The sequence below is a fragment of the Equus asinus genome, chromosome 1, assembly GCF_041296235.1.
Source record: "Equus asinus isolate D_3611 breed Donkey chromosome 1, EquAss-T2T_v2, whole genome shotgun sequence".
NCBI classification, from domain to species: domain Eukaryota; kingdom Metazoa; phylum Chordata; class Mammalia; order Perissodactyla; family Equidae; genus Equus; species Equus asinus.
This window is the reverse complement of record NC_091790.1, coordinates 196771662-196794410: the sequence shown is the minus strand read 5'-3', so window position 1 is coordinate 196794410 and position 22749 is coordinate 196771662. Positions and strand designations below refer to the sequence as shown.

Genomic DNA, 22749 nt, shown 5'->3' with positions numbered 1-22749 from the left:
CAATGGATGAATGGATAAAGAAGGTGTGATATATATATATACAATGGAATACTACTCAGCCGTAAAGGAAGACAAAATTGTGCCATTTGCAACAAGATGAATGGACCTTGAGGATATTATGCTAAGTGAAATAAGTCAAACAAAGACAAACACCTTATGATTTCACTCATATATGGAAGAAAAACAAACACATATATAAAGAGAACAGATTAGTGGTTACCAGAGGGAAGCGGTCTGGGGAGGTTGAAAGGGGTAAAAGAGCACATATGTATGGTGACATAAAAACTAGACTATTGGTGGTGAACATGATGTAGTCTATACAGAGATTGAAATATAATAATGTGCGCCTAAAATGTACACAATGATGTAAGCCAATGTGACCTCAAGAAAATAATTTTTAAAAATAAATATCAAATGAGTTTTGGTTGATGTGAACCTTCAACACTGTTTAAACCATGAGATTCTGTGGTAATGTATTCATAAATGGAATAACTTCAAATCAACTGCCTTGAAGAAACAATGGAAGGAAAGAATTTTAAATCGTTTTCAAGGGAGTGAAAAGATGAGCTACTGTCACATTCTTTCTCTTCATTCCCTGTCCTCATCCACGTACAATTATTTCTTCCCACTCTTTACCATTACTTAATTTAGGCATTTTCTCAGAGATGTGGTCCACTCTCAGACTATACCACCTCCACAGATTTACAAAGATCATCTAGGGCCCTGTTGTGTGTTGAGGAAGAGGGATGGGAAAATGCTCAATATGGTGACTGGAAGGCAACATCTGCCCAGCTGACGAAAATATCCTGATTCCCAAGATACATATTAAAGTTGTCTTGTCTTTCATTGGTGTCAGCTGAGGAATGTGCTTTTTCTTATACTAACTATATCCTTGATATTTTATACATTATCTCAAATTTTATGTGCTTATTTTGTATCTAAAGTGTAGGGAAAGAGTTAATAGTTTTTTCAGAGATGGAATAATTTGAATATTTAAAATGTACCTCTTATATATGCAGTAAAATTCCTCTCAACTGTCTACACACTATCAAGAAGAGCTTGAAATGTAACTTTTCCTTGGCCAATGATACTTGCCTACAACACCTTTAGTTACATTCTTTCAGTAAAATAAGACCTTTAGCTGATGCTTCTCCACGGAGTCACCTCCAGCACTCACACATTATGTCCACATATCATAGGCCCAGCATAAAAACATTTTAATCAGCCTTGATAGCAACATTCTCCTCAGAATAGTGATTTGCGCAACTGGATATGGCTACATAAACCATACATTTTTCTAAGTCAGTCTAAAATGTGAAATTGCTTTTGCTCCCAATGGAAACACGATAAACTTGTACAAAATCTGGATGAATAGGAACCAGCAGTCCAAGGTAAGATCCATGAATTGGTCCGTGATTACAAAAAATATGACAAATCGAAACAGTAAATGGTACTTTCTTCAATTACTCTCAGGCCATATGAATGGAGACTGAGTAAGGGTGGGAAGTTCTTTTACAGCAGTGCTTAACTCTGCTGGACATGCTGCGGTCACATAAAAGTACTCCCACATCCCACACCCAAACCCAACCACTCAGCCTTCTACCCAGCATCACCACTACACGTTTCATCATCTCCTTCCTGGTTGCCAGGGCAATGCAGTTGATGCCCATCGCATCTAAGTTGAGTGGGAGAACACACAGGCAAAGCTCTTTTCTCTAAGTGATGCTCATGATTCATCAACTTGCCAGTTTTGACGTTAATCCAGATAATTGTCGTAGTAGTTTCTGCCAGGCTCCCTTCACCTCCTTATTCCTTATACTATAAATCACAGGGTTCAGCACAGGCATCAAAATGGCATAGAAGACAGAGATCAACTTCTCTTGAAGGACAGAGGGACTGGAATGTGGCCGGATGTAAGTGAAAATGGTCATGCCATAGCACAGGACAACCACTGTGAGGTGAGAGGCACAGGTCTGAAAGGCTTTCTTCCTTCCCTCTGTGGACTGGATCTTTAGGATGGTGGAGATGATTTTGATGTAGGACAAGAGAACCAGGCAGAAAGGTGCCATCAGTAAGACAATGCTAGAAACCATGATTGCGATCTCATTGGAGGAGGTGTCCACACAGGCCAGTCTGACCACAGCTAGGAGTTCACAGGATATGTGATCAATAAACTTGTTTGTGCACATGGGCAGCTGAAAGGTGATGGTGGTCTGCATGAGAGAGTTGATGGAGCCACTGACCCAGGATGTGATGACCAACCTAGTACAGAGTGCTCTATGCATGATGACCGAGTATCTCAGGGGGTCACACACAGCCACATAGCGGTCATAGGCCATTACTGCCAGTAGAACAAACTCAATCCCACCCAAGCCCAGGGAGAAAAACAACTGGGATGCACAGCTCACATAAGGAATTACTTTACGTCCTGCAAGAAAATGCACCAGCATCTGAGGAACAATGCTTGTGGCATAAGAGACATCAACAAGGGAGAGGTTGGTGAGAAAGAAATACATGGGAGTGTGGAGTCTGCTGTCCAGTCTGATCAGAAGGACAATGAGGAAGTTCCCCAGCACTGTCACCAAGTATGTGATGGAGAACAGGACAAAGAGGGTGACTTTGGTGTCCCAGTCATTGGAGAGGCCAAGAAGAATAAACTCCCTCACCCAAGTCTGGTTATCTGTTCCCATTAAAGAATGTGAGGATTATTAATCTGCAGAGAGAGTCAAAAGTAACAGAAGTTGTTGAATTAAAGAACCATAAGAGACTAACTTCGTAAGAGAATGCATATTGCATATGACCTGCAGCCTTAGCCAGATGTTTCAGATCATGTATGGGCCAAGATGACAGGCTTGATCACAATATGCATTCTATCTACTCTGCATAAGAGAGAGCCTAGTGCCTTTATAAGTACTTGGTCTCTGGGCGTCAGTTAAAGTCTGAAGAGAATGCAGTGAAATTTTGGAAGTTTTGTATGTTTCCAACTTACCTTAGTTTCCAGGGCAGGAGAGAATTGTAGATGACAATGAGAGGTAAAATGATAAGCAATGAAGACAAATATGGGTCAAAGTTCAAGGACTACCCTACTTATATCTACCACACCAAACATGATGAAATGTATAAATTACAAAAAAAAAAAATTGGAAGACAGAAATAGATACTGCAAATAGGCTGGTGTCTCATGGAAAAATCTGGAATTAGGGAACTTGAATATGAATCCTGTTTTTACTACCTACCAGACGTGTGATTGGGTTAGAGATTTAAACTTGTATGTACAAAATGGGATAATTTTGCATGACTCACAAGTATATTTAAGCTTAGATGTAGATAATGATGGGGAAAGTACTTTATAAACTCTTGATGGTCGTACTACTTCATTAATTTGGGTATCAGCTGTAGCATGAGCTCCACTCTGAGAGAGAGAAACAAGTGTTGTGCTTTCCTCTCATATCTCCTCCCGCAGTTTCAGACATTAAAAAAGTTTTTAAAAGTATGCGAAATCTTTAATAGATTTGAAGTCTAAAGGGCAGCTTGGATGCTCTGAAACTCCAGCAAAATATGAGTCTTTTTGACAATTTGGTGTTTTCAGTCTTTGGAAGGAGAGGGAGAAGTGTGGTAATTGTATCTTCTTTTTTCCTACCCTTTTTTCACTCGTTCTGACTTGCTCTTTTGTTTTAACAACTCTAGCCCTTTTATATGGTCTCAGTGAGAAAGATAGTATGAAAATGGCTGCTTAGGCTTTCTAGTACAAAAGGAAGGAGGGAGGAAGATGGGCACGGGTGTTAGCTCAGGGCCAGTCTTCCTCAGCAAAAGGAGGAGAATTGGCAGCAGTTAGCTCATGGCTAATCTTCCTAAAAAAAAATTTAAAAAATAAAATAAAATAAATTTAAAAAAAGGAAGGAGAGAAAACAAATCTGCTAACTTTTGTTGACTTTTTAGCAGATCTGCATAAGAAGTAGATCTTTAATTTTTTATTAACTGGGAAAACATCTGTGAAGTGCCATCTTTGCTGGATGCTGGAGTTTCAAGGGGGAATATGACACTTCCCTGTGCTCATAATGTTCAAGTGGAAGAAAAAGACACAGAACGGATAGTTATCACATCATGTGTTCCTCTGTTGCATGTGCAAGCTGCCTGGAGAATACTCACTCTGCTCCCCTTACTCACCCGCACATCTCTCTACTACAGCCCTTGTCTCACTATAAATGAATGACAGTGTCACATCCAAGAGAACAGAACGAACAGTTCCTGCTTTGAATCTAGTCTCTTCTGCTTCCCGAGGCCTAGGGCAAGCTGCTGAACCTCTCCTAGCTTCATATTTTTAATCTGTAAAATGTGGGTAATGTTGGCCAACTGAAAGAGTCGTTGGCGAACTCAAATGTGTTGAAGAGCGATAGTTCCTACACTAGCGACTGAATTAGGGCAGGTGTCCATCATTTAGTGATGATGATTGGTTGACATTTCATTTCAAACTCTTGACCACATTCTTTTGTTTATTCTCCCTTTCTACCATCCTGGGTTTCTGTTGCTCGTGACTGATTCCTTTTCCTCCTTATAAAAAATATACATACCCAATTTGGCGAGAGAAATCTTTTTAAACAATTACCATTCTAATTCTCTCTTCCTTTCACATCCACAACTCTCAAATGATTGGTGTCCACTTGCTGGGTTTATGTCCTCATTACATCCATCCTCTAAGCCACGGAAACGTGGTTTCCACTTTCACTGATCTATAGCAATTTCACTCTTGAAGGTCATGCGTGACTTTCTAATCATCAAATTCAGAGACTTTTATTCTACTTGATTTCTTATCATTTAAACAATTTAACTATTTATTCCTTCAAACTCAATTCTGTGATGCTCTTCTGCCCTTATTTTCTTCCAAACTAATTTTCTTTGTCTGTATCCATGAATAATTATTTTAAATTCTCCTGCTCCATTACTGTAAGGATTTTCTAAGGTTCTGCACTCGAACTTGTACTCTTCTTTCTACCTCTTCCTTGGTGGACATAGCTCTAATTGTAACAATTATTATCAATTCTACATGATTCATTCTCAATTTTGCAATTATCTCCTAGACACCTTTACAAAAGTCCAGATGCTATCTTCAACAGCTTAATGAATGTTTCCTAAATGTCTCACAATTAACTCATCTCTCCACAAACTATATTCCTTCCTGACTTCATTTCTTTGAGTAGACTAAAATTCTCCCACTCTCCCAAAGCATCACGTTTAATTTTTCCCACCTCCTCAACACTCCACAGAATAAATCATCTTCTTTCATTTCTTTATTACATATCTCCCATCTCCCTTAGTCTTCATTCACACTGCTAGTATGCTAACACATGCTTCATCACCTTCCATTTGATAAAGTGTAACAACTTCCTTTTGAATCCCACTGATTGGTGCCCACTCCAAACCAGCCTATATGCTTCCACCAGAATGATCATTCTAAAACGCAAATTTAATCATACCCCTTAAATACACAAACAGATGTGTATGTCCAATTGCTTACAGAATTAAACACATCCTGGACAGGAGAATGTTTAAATAATCATTAGCTGGATCCTGCCCTATCTTTTATTATATTAATTATAGTATGTACTATCATGTGTGTGCTTTAGAGCAAAGCATTCTACTATAATATCCTGTCAATACTTAAATACCTTTCACAAATATATCAGCTAATTACTTTTAAACCATCAAAGAGTGCATTTATTTCTAGTCTTTTGCCTTGACTTTCAAATAATTTAAATTTTAATTAATTGATATCTAAATATTCTTATTTTCTACAGTCATAGAGTTCCTTCTCGGATGCTTGGTAGAGTAAAAAAATAGAAACAGCATCAGAATTTATTTCTTTTATGTTGAGATATCCTCTGTGAATTTTTTAGATGCAATTATTCTAAACAGGATTTTTAAAATATGAATTACCTGACCTTATTAAGACCCTTTAAAATAGGTCATGTTAGAGCTGAAAAATGGGACCCTTACAAATGAGGGAGGGATGGGAAATGTCACAGAAATTATAAGGAAAATCAGGTATGAGGTTTGGAGAGCAAAGACCAATTCCTCATTGTTAAAGATAACCTTTGGTGACCCTAGTTAAAAGTACCTCCATGTGCCTTCTCCCATTATTCAGTTATTAATACTTACAGCAAATAGAACCAAAAAGCCTTCTCTCTATGACAGAGAAATGGATATAGAAAATACATTTTCCGATTCTTAATACAACACATTTTGTATAACTTAATAAAACTAATCAGAAAGTTCAACTTTAGTCAGTTATGATTTTTTGTTTAAATAAAGAAAACCTGTTCATTTAGCTTTAAACTTATTTGACCTTCTGTAGTGGGATTCTTAACAATCTTGGCTGGGACAAGTGAAAATCCAGAATACAGAAGCAGAACACATGAGGGCAGGTCCCACAACTTGCAGATATGTGTCTTTCATGCTGGTCAAAGTAGCTCAGAGCCATACCTCTGCATGGTTGACCCATCCATAGAAATGGCACTTTTATGCAGAGAAAGATTTCTCTGACTCTGACTGAAGAGTCGGTTGACGTAGACGCTGAGTGCATCCATCCTGAGCAGGAATATTTGTGCCATCCTAATGCACGGAGACAGAACCTAGGGCCCCTTGCGTGGCTGATATCTCAAAGATGGGTTGGACATCCTGAAAAAAGAATTTTTTCTCTTTGGAGTCATGTTAACTTTTTCTAGCCTAATTTGGTTACCTGAAATTCACTTAATCAAGTCCAACATTTTAGACTCAGTTTCTCAAACATGTGCAACGTGACATTTCACTTTTGGTGACATATTTTATTATGGTCTCACTGTGTGAATTCTCACCTTCTTATATTTCTTGTTCCTTGAAGCTAAGACTACGGTTTTCTTTTGCAGTAAAATTCTGTCGGTCTGGCAAGTCTCCACAATACAATCCTTATGGCCAAGTCTAAAGGAAGCAACCCTGGGATGAGAGTTAGGAGACCTCAATCCTAGCTCCAGTTCACTCTCTGAGTTCACTCTCCAGTTCACTCTCTGAGGGCTTTGAATAAGCCATTAATTGCCTTACATCTTAATTTATCTGTCATTAAAAGGAAAATCACAATATCGTGAGTACCAAAACCTTTGGAAATGATTGAGATTGGAGGCTTTAAAGCAATTGACAATTTATCTTTTCTTTTCTGGAAATGTAATATACTAACATTCCTACCACCTGCTAGTCAATATCAATACCTAACAAAGATTTTTACTTTTGGGCTTCCTCCCTAAGTGGCTTTTTCTCTCTCTGTCAGTTCTAAACCTTGGAGAAGTCTGTTCAAAGAAATTATACCCAAGCCTCACGCTTCTGCAAAACACAGTTATTTTACTACATTTGCTACAATACTTAAGTTGAGAAGAATTCACCTGTCCTGTTTCATATCCCTGATCCAAAGTCCCTAACAAGTCAAATCATTTCTACTTCCATCTCTTCTAAACCCACACTCCCACACGTTCTTGCTGCCTGTCAAATATTAATCAGTGCCTGACAAAATAGACGTCTGCTTCCATCTAAGTTAAGTTGGTCAAGAGTTCTCCCCTCCAACAAAGTGATGGGCCATATAGAATAGATACCCCAAATTCCTTAGGCTCCAGGGCTCATAAGTCAGCTGGGACTAATTGCGATTGTTAGGGACACTGATGGGAGGAAGTTGACAAGATCTCTGAAAACAGCTCAAACACAGACCTAACGAGCTTTGGCAGCAGCTGCATTGGCAATATAGGGCTGACAGATTCCCCTTAGGAGCCCCATGCTTTAGAATGTTAATTGCTGCCACCACTCCCAATTCACAAGGGCAGAGCCTCCATGTCGCCCTTCTTCTCCCTGTGGAAGGCTGTTCTCTTCCATCCTTCTCCACCAACATCTTCATTATAGCCTTAGGTCATTCTAAAGTCAGAAAAGCCAGCTTTCTGAGGTTTTAGGATGTTCTCCTACAGCCGAAGCCACACTTGATCCCTCAATGGTCCAATCCTAGGGGGCAGTTCCTGGGGCTGCATCTAAATCTGGTGTAAACACCAATTCTCCCCTTTTGGCTCTAGATGCCTTTAATTCTCCTTCTAGAGATAGGAGAGATGTGCTTCACTCCCCTGACACATGTGCAAAAACTCTAATGGGCTTCTGCGAGCCTTGCAGGAATGATGGACATCCTAGTGCATTGCTCTTGGTATTATTTAAGCTCCAAAAATAACAGCTCTAAGACTGATGGAGTTGTGTTTTTTTGCCTATGGAGGGCCAATTGCTCCAGCACCATTTGTTGAAAAGTCTATCTTTCCCCCATTGGGCCTTAGCTCAAATTGGTAAAGCATATATGTGAGGGTTGTTTTTCTGCTGAGTTCTCTACTGTGTTCCATTGATCTACGCATTTCTCCCTCTACTATTACCACACAGTCATTATTACTGTAGATATATAATAAATCCTAAAAGTGGATACATTAATTTTGCCCCATTTTATATTCCCTTTTCAAAATTGTTTTAACTATTCTACTTCCTTTTCCCTTCCATATACATTTTAAAATAATCTTGTCTATTGTACCAAAAAAAAAAAAAGCCCCACCTTTCTGGGCTTTTGATACAAATTGCATTAAATCTGTATACAAATTTTTGGAGAGTTGAAATCTTCATATATTGAGTCTTCCAGTCCGTGAACATGATGTGTCTCTCCATTTATTTAAATCTTTTGTCAGTTTTTGCATTAGCAATGTGTAGTTTTAAGCATATAAATTCTGTACATGTTTGATAGTTTTACACCAAATTATTTCATTTTTGAACTCTTGTGATTGGTATTATATTTTTAATTTTAGTGTTTGCATATCCATTACTAGTGTACATAAATACAATGGATTTTTGCATATTTATCTTATATCCTGGAGCATTGCTCAATTCACTTATTCCAGGAGTTTTCCATAGATTTCTCATGGGTTTTTTATGTAGACAATCATGTTATCCACAAGTAGGAACAGTTTTATTTCATCTTTTCCAACCTATATGCCTTTATTTCCTCTGCTACCCTATTGCATCACTAGAATGTCTATTACTATGTTGAACGAAAATTCTGAGAGCAGATATCACCACCTTGTTCCTGATCTTAGGGGGAAAGCATTCATTTGCCATTTAGTATGGTGTTAGCTGTGGGTTTTTGTAAATATGTCAAGTTGAGGAAGATCCCCTCTATCCTTTTTTTCTGACGATTTTTATCATGAATATATATATGTTGAGTTTCATCAAATGCTTTTCCTGTATCAGTTGATATGATCATGTATTTTTTCTTTCTTAGTCTGTAAATATGGTCTCTACATTCATTTATTTTCAAATATTGAACCAGCCTTGCATTCTCAAAACAAACTCTACTTTGGTCATGCTGTATATTTCTTTTCATATATTTATGAATTGTATTTGCTAATACTTTGTTAAGAATTTTTACATGTATTTTCAAGAGGGTTTGTAGTTTTCTTTTCATGAGTCATCCTTTTCTCATGTTGGTGTCAGAATAATACTAGCTTCATGAGATGGATCTGGTAGTGCTCCTTCCTGTTCTATCTCTGGAAAATACTGGGCAGAACTGGTGTTAATTCTTCTTTGAATGTTTGATAGAATTTTTCAATAAAACTATATGGGCCTGGAGAATTCTTTTATGGGAGCTTTTAAATTCCAATTCAATTTTCTTAATAATTATAAGGTTAAAAGGGGGAGGGTACCTTATTACAAACAGGTGGGGGTGCAAGGCCAGGCTCGCCACATAGTTTCCACTGACTCCATAGTGAGCAGGGGGATTATTAATGGCTAGCATAGGTGAAAATTCTGGCAGCCTTCTTGGCCATGTCTAACACTACCCCAGCAGGTGCTCTGGGGATCACTGAGGAAGACACTTCCCGGAGACCCAGGAACAAAGGATGAGCTTAAACTGAGAAGCAAGAAAACAGAAAAGAAACCTCTACCTCCTATCATCAAGCTAGCAAGAACTGAAGAACAAGTAACGTTAATGTGTCATGGGGGAGGACAATTGTGTGGGAAAAGATCCTCTCTGAGGTACAGACTTAAAGAGAGATCCTAAATTTGAAGGTAGAACAGCATGACGGAGGAAAAAAGCCTGGTAACCTAGACTTCCACCCTTATACAAAGTGATTCTAGAAGGATTTGGAGGTGGTTGCACACTGAGACTACCCATAAAACAATAAAACCCAAAGTCAGCTCAACCCTTTACAATAATTGACTCAGCCCCAACATATACATACTGAAGGCCTAATAGAAGAGAGACTTACCCATTTCAAGGCATAAACTTAATACTTTCAGTCTCTACTATCCTTAACATAATGTGCAGATTTTACCCAAAAATTATGCATCACAGAGAAAGCAAGAAAACAAAAATACTGCCAAGAGAAAAACCACTTTACAAAACTAGAATCAGACATGGATGTTTGAACTGCCAGATATGGAATTTAGAATAACTATGATGAATATGCTAAGGCTCTAGTGGAAAAGCTGAACAGAGAATTTTGTGGAAAAATTCTACACAGAGATGGAAACTTTCAAAAAGGATCAAATAGAAAGTCTAGGAGTGGAAAACACAATGACATAGATGAAGAATTATTTTAAATGGACTTAGAAATGGACTCAGCACAACCAATGAGAGAAACCAAACATGAAAACAGGTCAGCAAATTTTACCCTAAATTAAAAACAAAGACTAAAAAAAAAATGAAAAAAAATAAAAGCAAGAGAGCATGAAAGAGCAATGAGATGATATTAAGCTAACATAGATGCAAATAGAATCCCAGAAGGAGAACAGAAATAGAAGAGGAAAGAAGAAATATCTAAAGAGGTAATGACAGGAGATTTTCCATAAATAATGAAATACGTCAAACTCCAGATACAAAAAGTTCAGAGAACCCCAAGCAGGACAAGCAAAAACAAAAAAAACACAAATAAATATAACAAGAGACATCATATTCCAACCTCTTAAAAAGAAAAAGTGAAAATCTTGGAGGTAGAAAGAGAAAAACACATATGTTATATACAGAAGAACAAAGATATGAATTAAAAGACTTTTCAATACTATACAGGCTGGAAGGCAATGGAGTGACAACAGTGACAAAAACAAAAAGCTGTCAGCCAAACTTTCTAGACTTAGAGAAATTATCTTTCAAATATGAAGGAGAAATAAGAGTTCATCAGATAATCAAAATCAGAATTCATTGCAGAAAACCCACACTACAAAAAATGCTCATGGTAGTTTGTCAGACAAAGGGAATATGATAACCAGAAGAAATTTGGATACACGCAAAGTCATGAAAAGTGCTAGGAATGGTAAAATTGAAGGTAAACATAAAACTCATTTTTAGAGTTTAAAAAGACTACAAGATAATAGACAGTCCAAAGCAGAGCACTTAGTGTCATCTCACGAGAAGCACCCAGGAGCCGCCTGTGGTCTTCAGCCTTGACAGACCAGACCACAGAATCTGATCCAGATTGGAGAATCATTTTCCTTCCAATTTGGTTTGCTTTTAATTTCGTTCCCTCCTGATCCAACAAAGTAGTACACAAAATATTTTTAACAAAGCTGGAGGTATCACAACCCCTGACTTCAAAATGTACTACACAGCCATAGTGACCAAAATGGCATGGTACTGGTACAAAAATAGTCACACAGATCAATGGAACAGAACTGAAAGCCGTGAAATAAAGCCACACATCTACAGAGAGCTAATCTTTGACAAAGGTGCCAAGGACATACAGTGGAGAAAAGAGAGTCTCTTCAATAAATGGTGTTGGGAAAACTGGACAGCCACATGCAAAAGAATGAAGGTAGACCACTATCTCACGCCATACACAAAAATAAACTCAAAATGGACCAAAGACTTGAAGACATGTCCTGAAACTATAAAACACCTGGAAGATAATATTGGTAGTACACTCTTTGAAATTGACCTAAAAAGAATCTTTTCAAATACCATGTCCTCTCAGACAATGGAAACAAAAGAAAAAATAAACAAGTGCAATGCAGAAGAAACTAGGATCAAAACAAAGAGACAGCCCGCCAGTTGGGAGAAAATTTTGCAAATCATATATCTGACAAGGGATTAATCTCCATAATATATAAGAAACTCACACAGCTGACCAATAAGAAAGCAAACAACCCGATCAAAAAGTGGGCAGAGGAGATGAAGAGACATTTTTCCAAAGATATACAGACAGCCAATAAACACATGAAAAGATGTTCAACATCACTAATAATCAGGGAAATGCAAATCAAAACTACACTAAGATATGACCTTACGCCTGTTAAAATGGCTATAATCACTAAGACTAAAAATAACAAATGTTGGAGAGGGTGTGGAGAGAAGGGAACCCTCATTCACTGCTGGTAGGAATGCAAACTGGTACAGCCACTATGGAAAACAGTATAGAGATTCCTCAAAAAACTAATAGACCTAACATATGACCCAGCTATCCCACTACTGAGTATCTACCCAAACAATTTTAAATCAACAATCCAAAGTAACATATGCACCCCTATGTTCATGGCAGCATTATTCACAATAGCCAAGACATGGAAGCAACCCAAGTGCCCATCGATCAATGATTTAGGTTAAAGAAGATGTGGTATATACACATACAGTGGAATACTACTCAGCTAGAAAAAAAGACAAATCCATCCCATTCTCAACAACATGGAAGGACCTAGAGGGAATTATGCTAAGCAAAATAAGCCAGTCTGAGAAAGACAAACACCAGATGATTTCATTCATGCGTGGAATATAAACGACTACTTGGACAAAGAACACAGTTCAGTGGTGACAGGGGAAGGGGGGTGGGGAGGAACAGGGGGTGAAGGGGAGCACTTATGTGGTGATAGTCAAGAAATAATGTACAACTGAAATCTCACATTGATGTAGACTATTATGAACTCAATAAAAAACATTGGATGCAAGTGAGAGAAAAGTAATCATGTGAACATTAATAAACAATTGATGATATTAAGAAATTGTTAAATTTTATTAAGTGTAATAATAGTATTTTGGTTATAAATGTAATAATTCTCTATCTTTTAGAGGTACAATGTGAAATAGTTGCTTCAGAATAATTAAAGGAGGGGGAAATGGTAGGGTTATATATAAAACATGATTGGCCAAGATTTGATCATTGTTGAAGCTGAGTGTTGTACACATGAGGATTCATTGCTATTCCTTCTCTTTCGTAGATTTTTTTTAAAGATTTTATTTTTCCTTTTTCTCCCCAAAGCCCCCTGGTACACAGTTGTGCACTTTTAGTTGTGGGTCCTTCTAGTTGTGGCATGTGGGATGCCACCTCAGCATGGCTTGATGAGCAGTGCCATGTCCACACCCAGGATTTGAACCAGTGAAACCCTGGGCCAAAGAAGCGGAGCGCGCAAACTTAACTACTCTGCCACGAGGCTGGCCCCTCTTTTGTAGATTTTTTAAATTTCGTATTAGAAATTTTTTAAATTGTAACAAGAGCTGATGTAAAAAATAATGAGGTAGCCGTCTCTATATTAACAACACAAAATAGTTTCCAAGACACTTTGTAGAGTAAAAAAAGCAAGATATAAAGCATTTAAATGGTATACTACCAACTGTGTTACAAGGGACTGCACATACATGCAGACATACATACATACAGTATTTGCCTTGGAAAAATGCTGCAGTAGATGTGAAGAGATTTATATTTTATAATGCAGCCTTTTGTACTGTTGGAAAAATTCTGTCAGCCACAAGTAATGCAAAAGAAAGTAATATATTTCAAAAAATCAATTTCCAAAATCCTGGTTCTATCCCCTACTAGCAGCATGGCCTTAAGGAAGTTTCTTAACCTCTCTGTGCCTCAGGTGCCTCTTCTATAAAATAGGGCTAAGCAAAGTGCCTTCCCCCCACAGTAACACTGAATACTAAATGAGCTAACAGGTGAAAAGTGCTTCCAGCCATGCCTCATAAGAACTCAAAACTCGTAATTTTACTTGTATTGCTCAGAAAAAGAAATAAGGAGATGGTCTAATGCTTGAGATTCGCGAGTTTCACCATGTAACCCATTATTCAGGTAGCACAGTCTATTGAAGAATTGGGATGTCTCCAACAGGGAAACAATATGTTGTGAGCTTCTTTGTTGTATATACTCTAATCCAGTAGTTCTCAACTGGGGGTGGCTTGCCCCCCAGGGGACATTTAGTTATCTAGCAGGTAGAGGCCAGGGATGCTACTAAACACCCTACAATGGACAGGACAGTTCTCCAACAACCAAGTGTTATACAGCCCAAAACATTAACAGTGCCAAGGTTGAGAAAGTGCTCTAATCTATGACCAGCATTAGTGCTGTTTCTTCCAGAGGCAGACCGGTCATATACAGGTTCCAAATACAAAATTGAGAGTAGTACTTTTCACTGATATACCTGTCATATCAAAAATAACTCAAATGGATCATTTTAAAATTAGGAATCTACCAAAATCGTTTATTTACCTTTCAATGCATAGAGAAAATATAAAGATTGATCAAGATATTTTTGATTAACAAAAGACATGACTGTTCATAGATTTTTAAGTTTACACAAATTAATTTACGTATCACTATTCATGGTGACTAATTATCCTAAAGGCCTATGGAGACTAAATGTTACATTCCACAAGAGAAATAAGTCAACATCAGAAGCCTAAATGTCCCCAAAGGGCTTGTTTTACAGACAAACTTCAAGGATGTCTTTATGATTATTAAATACTAAATCATATTCTTATTCTCAAATATTTTTCAGTGTCCAACTTTAAAAAACAAGTTTTTTTCCTAATGGCTTTATTGTTTAGAATTTCATGTTATTTTGCCCCTGCATCAACAACTCTTTTCTCTCTCCTATAGGTCCAGACCATCTTTTCTTTCATAAGCAGCTACTATTAAGAATGCCTGTGGCCTCTAGGTGGCCCTCAGTAATTTAATTGATTGTCACTGGCTGAGAAAATGCTGCCCTGAAAAAAAATAAGGCCAATAAAATGAAAAAGAGAAAAACAGAAATTTATCAGATAGACTCTGAGGTACATCATATTATGTTTCTATATATCGAATGCCCATTGTCAACATTTCTGCTTTCTCAGAATGAAGATTTGGAGAACCCTTTGGGTGAAGAACCGAAACAAACTGAGGAGCTGGTGAGGGCAAAGGGATCATGGGATGGGTGTTGGAGAAAAGTCACAAACACTGTGACCACATGACTAGTCACAGAAATGAGGATACAGCCTCTTCACACGTTTTCCTCCTTGATGTGTTCTGTGTATATTTGTATTTTTGACTCATTTTCTTCCTTCATCTCCTTTCCCCTCCTACTTTGTATAGAGTGTGCTCTTGATGGCATATTTTTCACATTAGTCCAAAGATTACAGAACATCCAGACTGGGGTTTGAGATTCTGAAGGAGGAATAGGGCCCGTCCTGGAGTTCTGGTCTTGGAGATGGATGAGTCTTTGACACCATCTGAGAAGTCAGCTGTTGAATTCAAGTTGCGCATTGTGTGAGATGAGAGCTTTCTTAAAGGGGAGGACTTGTTAACGTGGGAAGAAGGAAATATGCTGTCTTAGAGTAGAGCATGAAATCTGCTATCTGTCACGATTTTTTTTGACCCAGCATCTGAATCTTCCTTCTATGTTTGGGGTATCCTTACTCAGGAGAAACTAAAATGTTCTCATCATCCCTTGCAACAGGGGCACAGGCTTGTGACCTGGGCTGTCACTCTGGTGCTTTTGTGCTGGAATTCAGTACAAGGACTAGTGATGCAAAGATGGAGGAACCTCCTAGAATTAAACGTGATGAGGCTGGCACTAGAGGCAGTGGTGAGTATAGTTTCCAGAATTAATAGTGGTAACACTGCACTGAGGGTGTGTGTGGTACACTCCACAATTTGGGACTGCAGTGGGGTCCTTGTGGAACCAGTTCTGCGGAATGATTCTTGGCCGTTTTTCACTACACTGGTCAACTCCAAGCCTGATTCTCGGAGCTTCTGTGAGCTATTTAGTACCCCTTAATAAATGTGTTTTCTGCTTAAATTGGCCAAACATTGATCTATTGCTTGCAACTATGATCACTGAATGATGATGATACATGAAAACTTGGTAAATAACAGGAGTGGTACAATGAGTGGGTTTTTTCCCCTTTTTCCACTTTTCTGTTTAACTGTCATAACAGAAAAAGGAAAAATACAGGTTTCCCTTTTTGTTTATTCATCTGATTTTTCTTTAAAAAGCTTGGCCCAGGCTATAACCACAGAGAGAAGACCCTCAAAGAATGATTGCAAAGATTAACCCTTGAAACTTCAAGGCACCTGCCTACTCACTCTTCTACTGTGACCTGATTTGCACTGAGATAGCTTTGCCCTGTGAAAGGATGACTCACCATAGATAATCAGGAAAGTACGTCAAGCTGTCTGTCAGCAATTGCCTCTCTGTACAGTTTTCAAAGCCAGCCTGCTGTCCCCACCAGGGTCAATTTTCCTAGCTCAAGCTTTTAGAGCTAATTGCAAAGATATATTTGGTTTGCTTTTCTAGCTACCTTTATTCTCTGGGAAAATTCTTTGTATTTCCCTCTCTCTCAATCTTCTCAAGCTTTTTATCCTACGCTCTTGAAACCCAGATGGAAGCTTCTTAGATTTGTAGAGGCATGCTATTTCTAAAATCATGAAAACGCCCATGGCTAGTTCTTTCCAGTCCTAAAGGCCTTTTGATTTTCTATTTCCTTTTTTAAAAAATGAAATATAACTTCCTTTCTTTTGGCATTTGGGTTTTCCTGATTACCTCTGGTTTAGAGTTTGTTAGCATTTAAGAACACTTTTCGAAAACCTTTAGAATTAGTAAACAATGACTTCTGCAAATTATTCATAATAGCTTTTATATCAGAGATCTAGCCAAAAGTTTGGATCCTTCCAATAACAAATCATTTTAACATAATATTCAAACACTATTTTGAAGTTAGCAGATTCCATTTTAACTCCACAATATTTCTGAGAACAGAAACTCATGAAAGCGCATCTACAGACTTTAAATTAATGATCTACCACAATTATAGGCAGCAAAATAAAGAGCCATAATATGCAAACTGTACATCCGTGTGATGGGTGCCAGGGAAGTTTTTCCTGAAAAATGGACCTGTGAACTAATATCTAAAATATAAGCAGGAGTTCATTTGATGTATGCGAGGAGGGAGCTCTGGGAAGTGGATAAATGAACAACAACTTGATATCTAGTAAAGGCTAGTGCTTCTGTAAAGGCCCTTTGAGGGAAGCTTTGCAGAGCTGTGCGCTACCAGATGAGCCTGAATAGGTGCCAGAACTGGAAGACCATAAAAAATTTTAGTCTCTAATGACCAAAAAGGACATGATTATATGCCCAGCTGCAGTGTGGAGAATGAATTGTTGAATACAGGAGTGAATATGGGGCCAACCAGGTCAGAAGGTATGGTGGTCCATGGCAAGAGTTGATAGCAGACTGGACTAGGGCAAAGTATCGGCCATGGAGAAAAGTGAATGAATTTGAAGTCTATTTAGGAAGAGAAATCGATGTTGCTTAATTATGCACTGAGTTGGAACTCACCAGCAAATTCTTTTATTGAGTTCTTCTTTCTTATCTTGGATGGTTCTGCGTTCTGTACACACTTCTGCCACCCTAATGCTTGGCCTCATCTCCTGATGCTTCTCCCCTCACTCTCCCAGCTCATACTATTCTCTAACCATGTTTAGCATTCATCTATCTCAGCATCTTTGCCCTGGCTGCTCTCTCAACTGGAACTCTCTTCTCCAGAGACCCACGTGGCTCATTCCATATTTCCTTCAAAGTGTTGCCCAAACACTATATTTTCAGTGAGGTAACCAGGATCTCCTTCCCCTCCACACATCTGATCTTCCTACGTTCCTTTCCTTTATTTTTTTCTATAGACTTATCATCTTCTAACAAACCTTAAAATTAACATATCCTTTCCTTACTATTGTTATTATCTGTATCTTCCCTATAGAATATAAGCACCTTGAGGAAAAGGATTTTAGTCTGTTTTATTCACTGATCTATCACCATCTCTTACATAATGCATAGCATACGTAAGTGCGCAATAAGTAAATGACGAAGGAATGAATAAAGGAATAAGGGAAGGAATATATTTATTATCCCCATTGTCCTGGAGATGAGACCCCCATCAAATACCAAAGAAATCTTTCTTTACCTTCTTATCTCATCTGAATTTGCTTAGTGTGTTTATTCATTTGTTTCCATATTGCTGATTTTCGCACATGTCTGAGCTATGTGCCTACATTTTCTGAACTAGAATGAAATAAACTCAAATTTTACAGCATTTTCAACTCTGCTAAATCCTTTAATTCACGGCTGGAGGAATGTGGTCACAAAGAACATCCTCTAAGGAGAATTCAGGTCAAAATGCAAGTCCACTCATGAGTGAAGGCATTCAAACTGTAATTTTAAATGTGCATATGCTGGATACTACATTGTGAAAACTACATCTTCTTGCTTTTCAGGATCAAAATGAAGAGATTTCCCATTGTGACACATTTAAAAGATAAGTTCTAGTCTCTGGAATCTAGAATATAAATATTGACCAAATGACTAATCATTTGCTTATAACAGATTATTTTGAACATTTTAACCTAATGTGCTCGGTGGCTTGAGGATTAATATTAGCTAAATAGTTTCTGCCACTGCAGTTACTTTTTAAAAATGAGATATAATTTGCATACAATAAAATGTACAGATTTGAGTGTTGAGTGCTGTGTTTTGACACTGTATGTATCCATATAATCTCCGCCCAAAACATGATGCAAAACATTTCCAGAAACTCCTTTTGTGCCTCCCACCCCTTTCCAGACAATATACCCCCACAGAAGCAACCACTTTCTGCTCTTTATCACAACTCATATTAGTCTTCCTGCTCTTGTAATTCATAAAAATGGAATCTACAGTATGTATTCTTTGGGGTATCACTTTTTTCACTCATCACCTAGCATAGGTTATATATTCATTTTTAAAAATTGTTTATTTCTGTCTCTTCTCAATAGAGCAGGGGATTTTGCTTATGCAATGATGTATTCCTAGTGCCCAGAACAGTGCCTGGCACACAGAAAGTGTACCGACATTGTAACTATGTGTTGTTAGGGTGCACGTGGCTACAAAGGGGTAGTGCAAGCCTTGTAGCTGTGGAACAGCTCCGTATCTTGATTGTGGTGGATACACAAATCAACATGTAGCAAAATAGCATAGAAATACATATACATACAGACAAATGAGTGCATATAAAATTGGTGAAATCCGAATAGGCTCTGTGGATCATAGCAGTGTGTGCTTCCTGGTTGTAACACTGCACTATAATTCTGCAAGATGTTGCCATCAGGGAAAACTAGGTGAAGGGTACTCAGGAATTCCCTGTACGTTTTTTTGACAACTTCATGTGAATCTATAATTATTTCAAAGTAAAAATTTTTTAAAATTGTTGAATGGCTTAATTAATTAAGGACAATTTGCAGCTATGTTTTTAAAAATAGAGATTTAAAAATGAAGGAACAGGGGCGAGCCCTGTGGCCAAGTGGTTAAGTTTGCACACTCCACTTCGGGGGCCCAGGGTTTTGCTGGTTCAGATCCTGGATGCAGACCTAGCACTGCTCATCAGACCACGCTGAGGCAGTGTCCCACATGCCACAACTAGAAGGACCTCCAACTAGAATATACAACTATGTACAGCAGGGCTTTGGGGAGAAGAAGGAAAACGAAAAAAAAGATTGGCAACAGATGTTAGCTCAGGTGCCAATCTTAAAAAAAAAAGTAAAAAGGAAGGAAGTATTTAATAATGTTAAGAGTAGCTTTCTTTGGATCTCGTAATGATGGGAGATTTATTTTTATCTTTCTACGGATGTTTAAATTCTTATTGGAAAAAACTTAATTTTAGGCTCTAATTTTTGGTTTGTTCCTTTAGATATTCTTCAAATCTCCTACCACAGAAGGAGACCTTCAAATAATCCTCAAAATTTAAAGATAGCACCTTTCCTCACCTCCAGTCCCCTAAACCGAGCCCCCAATTTGCACGAAGGTGAGAGCATGTCCACAGAACATAGTGAACCAGGTGGATAAACAGCAAGGCTGCTTTGCAGTTTTCTGATACCAATAGTCTGTCTAGACAGCCTTTCTCAACTGCTTGCCTGTCTCCTGCCACTGCAATAGTCAATTTGTCTTGCTTGGCATTTAAAGTTCATTGAAAGAGCAGATCTGGTTTGTGTTGTTTTTTAGCTGGTTTGCCTAAAGGAAATATTTTCTCCTTGCTCCATCCGCCTGAAGCAGAAAGAGAAGCTCTTGGCACATGTAAGGGCGTGGTGCTCCCAACGCCATTGGGAAGCCCGTGACCAATTCTCTCCATTCCTAAAAGGCAACTCAGCTTTTTACATTGGACTTATTTATTTATTTTAATGCAAAACAACCTCCTTCCTTCTCCTGTATGCTTCTTTCCATGATAGCCTCTTGGTGATAATTTTCGAAAACCTGTTGGAACTAGTAACCTCCAGCTGTGCAGAGTGTCTGCGATAGCACTTCACTGAGAAAGCTGTGTCAAGAACCAATGCCTAAGAAAGAACTTGATCCTTTAAAAGGAAAAAAACACATTTTAACAAGACTAAAAGATTTTAAAATGGCTTTGTAATTTCTTTCCACCCAGCTGTATGGGTTTCCCAAGCATAGGAGCCCCACAAGCTGTATCTATAAATTTTACTGAATCAGGAGTGCCTCTACAGCAAAAGCTCCAGCCCCTTCGGGGCTCCAGTGGAGCCCAGAAAGAAGGAAGAACGCTTCTACGGACGATAATTCTCCTTTTCACTCTCTTTTCCTACTTTTTAAACCTCCAGCCTGCTTATCTGTCTCCTCAGCACTTCTCTGAAGATGAGTCTCCTTCTAAGCATGTTCTGACCTGGAACAAAACAGTGGCACAGACGAGGGAGTTTTTACCTCTAAGAGTTTCTGGAATGTGGCAAGTTTAGCTCAACAGGCATCTCGGTGAGAGGGCAGATGGACAGTTCCTTGAGTAAGGGGCAGGGAGGGAAGCAGTTATAAAGGTCCCTGTGGTTGGAACAGAGGGTCTTTGTGAATGTGTGAAACATAGGGAGGTATGTCTATGAGTTAGAGACTCTTTCTGAACCCAAAGGGGACAAACGTCTTCTTGAGGATTATCCATTTCTGTTTCACTTCACTTGTGTTACTCTTGTGCCTTATTTCTTATGCACAATTTCACAGTCCTGATATTTTCCTTTATTCTTTTGCTGTCCTGAGAGGGAATCGTCTCTCTTCATTTCATGAAAACTGAGGTCCAGAGAAGAAAAAAGATGCCCATCATCACACAAGGAATTAATGACAGCACAGGCTGAACTCCCCCAATTCTCTGCCTCCCCTCTGTTCATTCAGATGCACAATCCCTGCAGCTGAGTCCACTCACCCACTGGCTTCCCGTGTTGGAGGGGCAGGAGGTGGCCATCCACCTCCAGCACTCACACTTGGCACCCAGACCTGGTGCAGGCTCAACTCATGACGGCAGGTGTGGACACAGCTCTTCCTCTCCCATCTATTTTCGTCATTCCACCTTCTCCTTTTCCTCCCATCAACTCCCTCTCCTCCTCTTATGAAAATAAAAATTTCATTTTATATTTAATTTCCTAAAAACTTAACACTTAGAAAAATAATTCTAATATATATATATTTGATTTTGTTTTTAATACAGGATAAAGGATTTCTGAGTCGTCTTCCATACAAAGGGTTGTATGAGCCTGAAGAAATATAGTTACTGCACATTAATGCATATGTTCAAAGTGACATATTCGAAACCAATGGTACGATGTTCCTACATGTAAATTAGAGACAAGTAATATTGCATACCAAGAAAAAAGGCAAGCGGGCTGGCCCAGTGGCACAGCAGTTAAGTGTGCACGTTCCACTTCCATGGCCTGGGCTTCTCCGGTTCCGATGCCGGGTGCAGACATATGTACTGTTGGGCAAGCCATGCTGTGGCAGGTGTCCCACATATAAAGTAGAGGAAGATGGGCACATACGTTAGCTCAGGGCCAGTCTTCCTCAGCAAAAAAGGAGGATTGGCGGTAGATGTTAGCTCAGGGCTAATCTTCCTCAAAAAAAAAAAAGTGAAAGAAATGTTCTGAATAATCAAATAAGAAGGCTAATGTGACACAAAATCTGTGCAAATATAAAGACAGGTCAGTGGCCTTAGCTATGCCATTGCCACCACATTCAGGAAAAGTGAGTTTATGGGGTTATAAGGTGGGGTGCGCTAAACTAAAACAGCACTGGAGAACTGTATTAGAGGAGGCCTAAATTAGAGATTTTTGCTAAATAAACAACTTCTCAATTGCTTGGCAGACACCATCTTAATCAAGGAATGAGCATGAACATCATTAGTAATAGGATAAGTTGAAATCACCTGGTATCCAATAGAATGAAGACCTTGGCATGACTTCTGTGATACTCTCCCAAAATGCATAACCTGAAATTAATCATGAGAAAATATAGAAGAAAATCAAAATTGAGGATATATAAAATAACTTGCTGTATCAAGGTCATAATGTGAAGGAAAGACTGAAGAAGACTAAAGAGATGACAATTAAATGCAACACGTATGACTCTAGACTAGCTCTTACTGCTATTAATGCCATTATTGGGATAATTAGCAAAATTAAA

At 38.4% G+C, this 22749-nt stretch overlaps 1 protein-coding gene across 1 annotated transcript; it reads right to left on the bottom strand.

The window, feature by feature from the left end:
- Nucleotides 1–1736: 1736 nt before the first annotated feature.
- LOC123283558 (olfactory receptor-like protein OLF3) lies at nucleotides 1737–2690 on the bottom strand. The gene has a single exon (XM_070507554.1). The coding sequence runs from the start codon at nucleotides 2688–2690 to the stop codon at nucleotides 1737–1739; it is 954 nt and encodes a 317-aa protein (XP_070363655.1).
- Nucleotides 2691–22749: the final 20059 nt, after the last annotated feature.